This window comes from Cyprinodon variegatus, unplaced genomic scaffold (assembly GCF_000732505.1).
Source record: "Cyprinodon variegatus isolate N-32 unplaced genomic scaffold, C_variegatus-1.0 Scaffold122, whole genome shotgun sequence".
NCBI classification, from domain to species: Eukaryota; Metazoa; Chordata; class Actinopteri; order Cyprinodontiformes; family Cyprinodontidae; genus Cyprinodon; species Cyprinodon variegatus.
In genome coordinates this window covers 1,258,081-1,267,782 of record NW_015150575.1, presented here as the reverse complement: position 1 = coordinate 1,267,782, position 9,702 = coordinate 1,258,081, and the positions used below count along the sequence as shown (strand labels likewise).

At 36.8% G+C, this 9,702-nt stretch overlaps 1 protein-coding gene across 1 annotated transcript; it reads left to right on the top strand.

Moving 5' to 3' along the window:
- Positions 1-1,777: 1,777 nt before the first annotated feature.
- cops2 (COP9 signalosome subunit 2) lies at positions 1,778-9,205 on the top strand. The gene is made up of 13 exons (XM_015375588.1): positions 1,778-1,929; positions 2,318-2,431; positions 2,508-2,585; positions 2,692-2,817; positions 4,488-4,577; positions 4,675-4,752; positions 4,910-5,084; positions 5,184-5,362; positions 5,552-5,604; positions 6,507-6,604; positions 6,687-6,769; positions 7,182-7,240; positions 8,977-9,205. The coding sequence occupies exons 1-13, from the start codon at positions 1,876-1,878 to the stop codon at positions 9,119-9,121; spliced, it is 1,332 nt and encodes a 443-aa protein (XP_015231074.1). The 5' UTR covers positions 1,778-1,875; the 3' UTR covers positions 9,122-9,205.
- Positions 9,206-9,702: the final 497 nt, after the last annotated feature.

Here is a 9,702-nt window from a genome sequence, read left to right as displayed (position 1 = left end):
ATCTGACACGCACATCTGGAATTTTAAGGATATTTACAGTGACGGGAATTACAAGCCTCTACACATCTAATGCAGTATCTTTGAAGTTAATGATTAATTATGCCTAACTCATTTTCTTCTGATTTTATTCAGTAGCCCTATGGCATGCTAAAATTATTGGAGCAAAGGAACCAGACAAACAATTTCCATCTGGGCTGTTGTAGAGCACAGAAATAATCTGGCATTCGCCTGGTAAAAACTATTTCTAAATGAATAACATAACTTTGTCTCATCAAATTAATTTGAGCTAATTTACTTAATTTTCACATACACACAATAAATTCACAGCTTTGAACGTTGTGCCTTTTAGTAAAAAAAAAAAAAAGCAATAAAAAATTAATCTACAATTACTTAGTGTCAAATGTCTTTGATTGAACTGATATATAAGCCATCCAAAAAATTATTTGATTATTGGATGATTTAAATAAATCATTGGTTAAATACATTAAATTCATAAATATTAATTCAAAAAATGTTGATTCTAAAAATGTTGGTCCTGTGTTTTGAGCAAAGTATTTGGAGGTTTAAATTTCATGGTCTGCCACTAGGCCACCTCTGGGATCACTTGTTCCCAAGGGTGATGGGCTAAAGTGCAGAATTTTATATACATAGTATTCACAATTAAAAAACAAATATGACATAAAGTTCGATGGGTAAAACATTCTCTAACAGTTGAATTATTAAATTCTAAGCCATATTCGATGCTTCATTATTAATCAACTGTGAATTATAATTATTGTTAATTATATTTTAATTAAATTATATTATAAATTATATTGTGAAATTTAAAATTATATTTTCATTAACAATGATTATATAAAATTATAAAATAATAATTTTCATAATTATATATATATATTTTTTTTTTTTTTAATTAATGATTATTAATTACTTTAATATCATATAGCTAATGCAGTTCATTGTAGTTATTTAACTTGTTACCTAAACCTATCAGAGTGAGCTGGTGACACTCACATGGAAAAAGTGATTGGTCTGCTGCCGTGATTAAACAACCAGACATCAGGGTTTAGACTTCAGACTTAGACAGACTTTATTCTCATTTTGTATACGGTACACAGAGTGTATACAAAACGAAATTTTAAAGCATTCAGCTTTTCAACAGTGAATGAGCAGCTTGCAACAGTGAAACGAGCATTTCCATTTAATAAGTGCAGCAGTGATCAGAATGTAAACAGTGGAGAGAAGGAAAACCAGTTTAACATGGTGCAAAACGCATTGATATGGAAAGGTTCAGAGCAGTCAAATAAGTAAATAAATAAATATGGTGCAAGATGCAGTAGAACATTGAGTTGAGTTCTATTTAAAGGGATTTTGAAAATTTGCCATTTAGTGCAAGTGTGATGCATATGTCAGGGTTTAGTTATTTAAGTTGCAGCAGTAGTTTATTTAATCATGGAGTAAAAACACAATAAATATGAAATAATTAATGTATTTTGAAAAGTAATTTGAGCATTAATTTACTGTAAAATTAACTTTTATTAATAACTTATGTCATTATTTAGCCTATATTGAATAATAAAAAAAACACCCTCACAAATACTGGTTCTCAAAGCAATTTTCTTTTTCTAATGACAAGTTTGTTCCTTTTTAAAATATCACATGCATACAGATTTAGCAAATATTGAATCACATCGAATTACTTGGCGTTTAAAACCTAAAAGTATATGAATGTACTAAAGACGGTGCAATAGCACCATCTATCGGATAAAATGTGTCACTGCTTCTTACCGCACCTATTCACCACTTCTCTGCAAAAACATACTGCAGGCCCGTGCTGCTGGCTTTAACTGAAAAAGGACAAGTAACCCCATTAAAATGTCGGACATGGAGGATGATTTCATGTGCGATGATGAGGAGGATTACGACCTGGTACTTAAAATTATTATCACCTTTTTGACGCTTGAATTTTCACAGTTTCTTTCCGCTGGGAGCTAATAGTGAAGTCACGTTAGCGTGGAGCTAGTTAGCTTTAGCTTTTTGCTAACATGAATCTGTCATTGCATTAATAACGTGGCTCCCTTGTTTACGTAGCGATTGTTGTTATTAAATGAGGTCAAAAGACATTGGCATTGATCGATAGAGGTGTTTAAGTAAGATTGTCGCTTTGCTATGATATCAGTGATCAAGTTACAAAGTCATGTTGTCAGCTAGCTGCATGCTAGCTCCTGAATCTGACATGCTTACATCTGAATTATGCAGCAAAGAATCTGAAACCCTGATGGATATTCTTTTCATATATTCCTATTTTTGAATTTAGGAATATTCAGAGGATAGTAATTCCGAGCCAAATGTGGACCTGGAGAACCAGTACTACAACTCCAAAGCCTTGAAGGAGGACGATCCCAAAGCAGCACTTAGCAGTTTCCAAAAGGTGCAGTTATACTCATTTAATCCCCTTATTATCTGAATGTTTACTGAAAGCAAAACTTCATATTTGTTCTAAACAGGTATTGGAACTAGAGGGAGAAAAGGGGGAATGGGGGTTCAAAGCACTGAAGCAGATGATAAAAATCAACTTCAAATTGGTAAGTCATGTAACATACACTTAAGTTTTTTGTTTGTTTTTTCGTTTTAGTCTTATTCAAAATCAGGATTAAACTGTTTATTGAATTGTTTATCCTGTCACCATAGACCAACTTCCCAGAAATGATGAACAGGTACAAGCAGCTCCTTACATACATCCGAAGTGCTGTTACCAGGAATTACTCAGAAAAGTCCATCAACTCAATTCTGGATTACATATCTACCTCTAAACAGGTAAAGTTTTAAGTACTGTTATAGTTCCTTCAAATAACTTTATTATTCTTCTATTAATATTAATATTCCTCTTCCAAAAGAAAATACAAATATTTAAATCTCTGTAGGCAAAGATCCACATTTTTTATCCATCAATGGTCTCTGCAGACCTCTAACATTGCACCCTGTATATATTTACTAGTGTTGCACCGATACCGGATATGAGGATCAGTGCCTATAAATCCGAGACCATGGTTTTGAGCTGGAAAAGGGTAGAGAACCTCCTCTGGGTTGGGGAGGATGTACTGCCCCTAGTGGAGGAGTTAAAGTATCTTGGGGTCTTGTTCACGAATGAGGGAAGATGGAGGGGTAGATTGATAGGCGGATTGGTGCGGCGTCTGCTGTGAAGCGTGCACTGTACCGGTCTGTTGTGGTAAAGAGAGTGCGGAGCCAAAAAGTAAAACTCTCGATTTACCGACCGATCTACGTTCCAACTCTCATCTATGGCCATGAGCTTTGGGTCATGACCGGAAGAATGAGATCCTGTACACAAGCGGCTGAAATGAGTTTTCTCCGTAGTGTGTCTGGGCTCTCCCTTAGAGATAGGGTGAGGAGCTCAGTCTTCCTGGGAGGACTGAGAGTAGAGCCGCTGCTCCTCCACATCGAGAGGAGCCAGTTGAGGTGGCTCGGGCATTTAGTTAGGATGCCTACTGGACTAGGGGTGTAAATCACTCCCATCATGGCGATTCGATTCAGTATCAAATTTCCTGACCCAACATTTTGATTATATTCGATACTGAAGTATCAGCCATGTCTGTCTTGCCAACTGTTTACGCGAGTGTGTGTGTGCAGGTGGAAAGAGGGTAGTGGCAGAAGGAAGCACTTCAAAATGGGTAAAGCGCCACTGCAGCACCGGAGTCAGTATTACATCCAGGAGCAAATTGATACTCTTGTGGACGTGTTGATGCATCGGTACAATCGATACAAAACAATTATTATTTACACCCATATCCTTGACGTCTCCCTGGTGAGGTGTTCCTGGCAAGTTACACTGGGATGAAGCCTAGGGGGAGACCCAGGGCACGCTGGATGGACTATGTTTCTCTGCTGGCCTGGGAGCGCCTTGGGATTCCCCTGAAGGAGCTGGCCCAAGTGGCTGGAAAGAGGGAAGTCTGGGCCTCCCTACTGAAGCTGCTACCCCCGCGACCCGACACTGGATAAACAGAAGAAGATGGATGGAACCGATACTGATACCAGTATCGGGCAGGGACCAGATACTGCACTAAAATGGTGGCATCGGTATCGGCGAGTACCAGCAAAGAGGCACCGATACCATTTTGAGAGCCAGAAGGTTAGGGAGGCAATTAAAAGTTTTACTGGATTCACTTTGTATTAGTCTTTTTCCTGCTTCACAAAGGTAGGCAGCAGCTTGACAAAGCCATGATGGCAATTATTTCATATCCAAGTAGTATGCGGTTCTTCGTATATACACACACATCTGTTTTAAACAGATGGTATCGGCCGATACTGCACAGACAGGTATCAGTATCGTGGCGAAAAAATGGCATCGGTGCAACACTAATATTTACACTGTATTTTAAGACTTGTAATCTTAGATTGCTTTCCTATTCACTCTTGTTCTTGCTGTCTGCAGTGCAGCATGTCTTAAATTGTTGTTTTTCTGGAAACAGATGGACTTGCTGCAGGAGTTTTATGAAACCACATTGGAGGCTTTGAAAGATGCAAAAAATGATAGATTGTGGTTTAAAACAAACACCAAGGTACGTTGGAATCTCTCCATAGTCTCAGGTTAGCTTACAAAGTTGTTTACTACTTTGATGCACACCATATTTGCTTTTTGTTTGTTTGTTTTTGAAGTTGGGAAAGCTTTACTTGGAGAGAGAAGAATATGGGAAACTTCAGAAGATACTCCGACAACTTCACCAGTCATGTCAGGTATTAAATCCAGATAAATAATTTACCACGAATTGACATTTCTGTGGGCGTTCTATGAAATGATAGCAATCAAAGATAAGTGTAATGCAATTGTGACCAATACGTGGACAGTTTTCACATTCATTCATTATTCCATAATTTTTTCATTTATCCCCAGACAGATGATGGAGAAGATGACTTGAAGAAAGGCACGCAGCTGCTGGAGATCTACGCTTTGGAAATCCAGATGTACACTGCACAGAAAAACAACAAGAAACTAAAAGCTTTGTATGAGCAGTCGCTTCACATTAAATCCGCCATCCCTCACCCCCTCATAATGGGAGTCATTAGAGGTTTGTTAACTTACCATTCATCAAAGCCACCGATGCTGTCACATGTCGTGATCCTAAAGCTGTTGGCTGAATGCATCGTCTTATATTCCTCCCTGACAGAGTGTGGTGGCAAGATGCATCTGAGAGAGGGCGAGTTTGAGAAAGCACACACAGATTTCTTTGAAGCCTTTAAAAACTATGATGAGTCTGGCAGCCCAAGGAGGACAACATGCCTGAAGTACCTGGTCTTGGCAAACATGCTGATGAAGTCAGGAATTAACCCTTTCGATTCTCAAGAGGTAGGTTAAACAACTGTTTTTGCTTTAGCTCCACTTAATTTATATTGTGCTGTAGGACAAATGGAAATTAAGTTAAATGATTCCAGCTAATTTGTAGATTTAATAAAACAGCAGAGAAAAATTGGAGAAATAATGTTTGTTTGAATACATTTTTTTCTATACTGTAACCTATGTTTTTCACCCCCAAAGGCCAAACCATACAAAAATGACCCAGAAATTCTAGCTATGACAAACTTAGTAAGGTAAGTGTCAATCTACAAATGTTGTTCACACTATAGAGTAATTTTAGCAGATGTCACAATTTCACAACCGTTTTTATCTGTGATCCTGTTTGAATTGATAAGAGACTATATTGTGGGAGGAGTGGCTCAATTTTGTCACAGGACAATGACCCTAAACATTCAAGCTGTGCTCAAAATATTTTTATATGTTAGAATAGCTCGGTTAAAGTCCAGGCCTAAATCCTTCTGAGTGAATTGCTTTAACTGCTGTTAAACTGCTGTTAAAGTCAAATTTGCTGATCACAGATGCTCTTTATAGAATGTGACTGTTTACTGTAGACATGTAATAAAGGAGGGTTGAAGTAAACACACATGCACACCTCCCTTATTAATATCATAATGAAAAATATACATATTTTCCCTTCTAATCTCATTATTGGCTTCTCTACGTTGGTATATCAGAACAGATGTTCAGTTGTTCAGGTTTGAAGCAGTAATAAGAAAATGGGAAGACCTTTAAGGCATGTCTATATTCCTACAAGCTCCAATACAACAAATGTCAGAACTTTACTTCTGTTTGTGGTAATCATCTTTGAAATAGGAAAACTTAGGTCTTTTCATGGTAGTTGTATAAATCACAGTTAGGCTTTTACAGACGTTTCCTTGTTTGCTAGCTTTTGTTCCAGTGTTTACACTGAATAAGATACTGACTGTTAAGCCACGTTTCTCAGGCTCATATTTAAGATTTGATTAAATAAACAAGAAGCCAAGAGTGGACACCCAAAGCTAATATAAGAATAGGGTTTAGAAGAAAGTTGGATGTTTTGCAATATGTTTGATGACCCCTCAGGGCGGGATTTTCTCATGCAGTTTCAAAAGACATTGAAATTATTAAAAGAAGTGAAAATGTTTTCCTTTTTCAGCGCCTACCAGAACAATGACATCACCGAGTTTGAGAAAATCTTGAAAACAAACCACAGTAACATAATGGACGACCCCTTCATTAGAGAGCACATAGAGGGTGAGTGGAGTCTGTGACTCGAGTCGACGTGCCTGAGCAGTGGTTTGGAAAAATTGACTGATTTTATGATGTGACGTTTCAGAGCTCCTGCGTAACATTAGAACTCAAGTCCTTATTAAACTCATCAAACCATACACAAGAATACACATCCCTTTCATTTCTAAGGTGAGTCGGAACAATATTGGACCTTTTCATTGCACCATTGCTTTTAGATGTTGATAGATGATCAGATAAACACTGATGGCCCTGTCACTATCTGTAAATGTAAGCTGTTATTGTTTTTAGCAGGACATCTTACCAAATCCTTTCCTGTATATGCCTGTTTTTCTGCTTACTTATCAATTCTAATCTATCTGCCTATAATAAATATTGTATATTGTTACTAATAGAAGGATGCAGATACTAGGTACCCATATGTTAATATGTTCATGATTTGTTTACTCCCCCATCTTTGTCATTTTAAAGTATTTAGAATAATGTCCCACTAATGCGTTGCATTATGTGCCTCTTGTTTTTTTTCTCTTGTAGATGTAATAACATTCCTGTGTTTTGTTTTTTTTTCCTGTCTGTGTTTCAGGAGTTAAACATTGACGTGTGTGACGTGGAGAGTTTGCTGGTGCAGTGCATACTGGATAAGTAAGCTTGTCCTTCTTTGTTTTGTGTGCACAGAAAAAGAAAAAAAAAACACCTGAGTTCTTATTAATAGCATTTCCTCATAGTTTGGATGCCTTGACATGTATAAAGTCAGTGTGTCGAAGCTTCAGCTGTCATTAAGGTCTATTTGTTGGTTGGACTTGTAAACCTTAGACAAGCCAAAGAATATATTACATTGGTAAGGGACAAGAAGTCTAAGTTATGTTTTATTTTTAGCTTTGTGACAAATATTTTAGAGGTATAAAAACTAAACCCGGGTAAGAATCTTGATTGAGTTTGATTAGATATGTGGGTAAGAGCTTCCCCAGATGTTCTAAGTTTAGTTTTAGTATCTATCCAAACCGGTCCAAGGAAGGACCAGTGGTTCACCAACACGTTTCATTTAGACATGCGGAAAGCAAAAGCTTGGCTTAAGGTTCATGTTCAACAAAGGAGTTATTGTTGCTTAAATAGCTGAACAAAATCAATACTTTATCTGATTGAAATGTTTCACTTTTTTTTTTTTTTTTCACTTGAACGCCCATAATCAGTGTAGAAAGTGCTAAAAGTAAACTTTTGAGCTTCAGAACAGGCACAGAGAGCAATGGCAGACAGTGGTCTCCTCTGATACATCAGGTTTTTAGTGTGTGCCAGTGTAAGTGTTTGTCACTTGCTTGGATGACACACAGCAAAAGGATGCACCGTGGGAAGAAAGAGGTAGGTGTGTTTCCATCAGCTTTTCTTGATGTGCAGTATTAGAAAAGCTGATGGAAATGACAAAATTTGAAAAAACTCCCTCAAAAAAAGTACATTGCTGGAAGCAACATTGCTATTGCTAGCTGACATGTTAACGCTAGAACAACTTGCCCTAATAGCAACACATTCATTAAAACTGTCCTCCATTACTGATCTATGGTGAGTGCTAGATTGCAGCCTCTACTTCCTGTCCACTACAGCCATGCACGACTACATAATGTGCGACAACACCACACTTTGCGTCGCTTGGTTAATTTGCTTCAAATCAAATGGAATCAGTGCAAATTCACATTTCCTTTTTTGTTTAGAAAATGTAAAAGTTCTCTTAAAATTTGCATTTCAGTTGGATGGAAACATGGCTAATTAGGGTTGTCATACAGATAGGATTGTAACGATGTTAAAATTTCAAACTCGATATCGATACCCAGGTTTATATTTATTGGAGGATTATACACATGAAAAATGTACCTTTTTCAATCTCAACAGAATGATTCAGGGTTTGTTAAGCTACATAACATCAAGTATGAGTTGTATTGCAGCTTAAACAATTGCAGGTGAGATGGGCATAACTAGCCTGATTTATGCACGCCCCACCTTGACGGCTTCTATGACTTAAGATTTGTTTTATGACTTTAGATTTGTTTTGCTAGATAAAAAAAAACACAAAATTTAAGCAGTTGAATGAAGTTCATTTTCAATGGGTCATGGCACCTCTAGCATCAAATGTGCAACCCAAACAGGAGTAAAATATTTCGCTTGGTTGGTGAATGTCCTCCTTAGACATCCATAAAAAAACGTTCAACTGCAACAGTGATCTGCTGCACAAAGCATCAGATCCCAGCTGAATTGTTTCACCAGTACAAGTGAATAATTTAAAAGGTTTCTAATTAAGCCCGCTTTTAATTTGTAATTTGTTGTGATCTAGTAAAATTTATGTCCCTTATTAAAATTTAATTTTCAAAACATTTTTTCATTTGTTACAGCACAATCCATGGACGAATTGACCAAGTCAACCAGCTTCTAGAATTGGACTACCAGAAAAGAGGAGGCGCTCGCTACACAGCATTAGACAAATGGACAAATCAGCTTAACTCCTTGAACCAAGCCATTGTTAGCAAGCTCACATGATGACATATCCAATGAGAAGACAAAGGAATTGGCATGTTTAAATACATCCATAAAGTATGCTTCTTTGCTTCTGCCAGTATTCTCCTGCTCAGACAAGAAACACGGCTCGGGTTTTTGAGAATGCATCCGTTTCACAGACTCCATGAATCCCAGGAACGTTTTTCTTTGTTCTGATGGGAGGACTCCTGATTTTTTTTTTTTTGTTGTCTTTTTATGTTGATTGGCAGTGTCTTTCATGTGCACAAGACAAATATCTTGGTTGTATAAAAATGTTTGAACCCGTATTAAAGTCTGTATACATTTTAATGTATACTGTTGCCTGTGAATAAACTGATTTCCCTTACCACCATACCAGGTCTGAGCTGCTTTCAAATAACTATCGGGTTTTAAATATGTCCTTGGATGAATATATGCTATTGATGAGTTTTTTTTTTTTTTTTATCTTTATAAAACTTTAGTGTTTTGATTTTAGATATCTAGTTCTATCTTAAATTACAGAAGACAATCCTGGAGTTAATGTTGGCTGTTAACTTCGCAGCTACACAAATTTTAGATTGAATAGATTAATAATAGAAAAATCA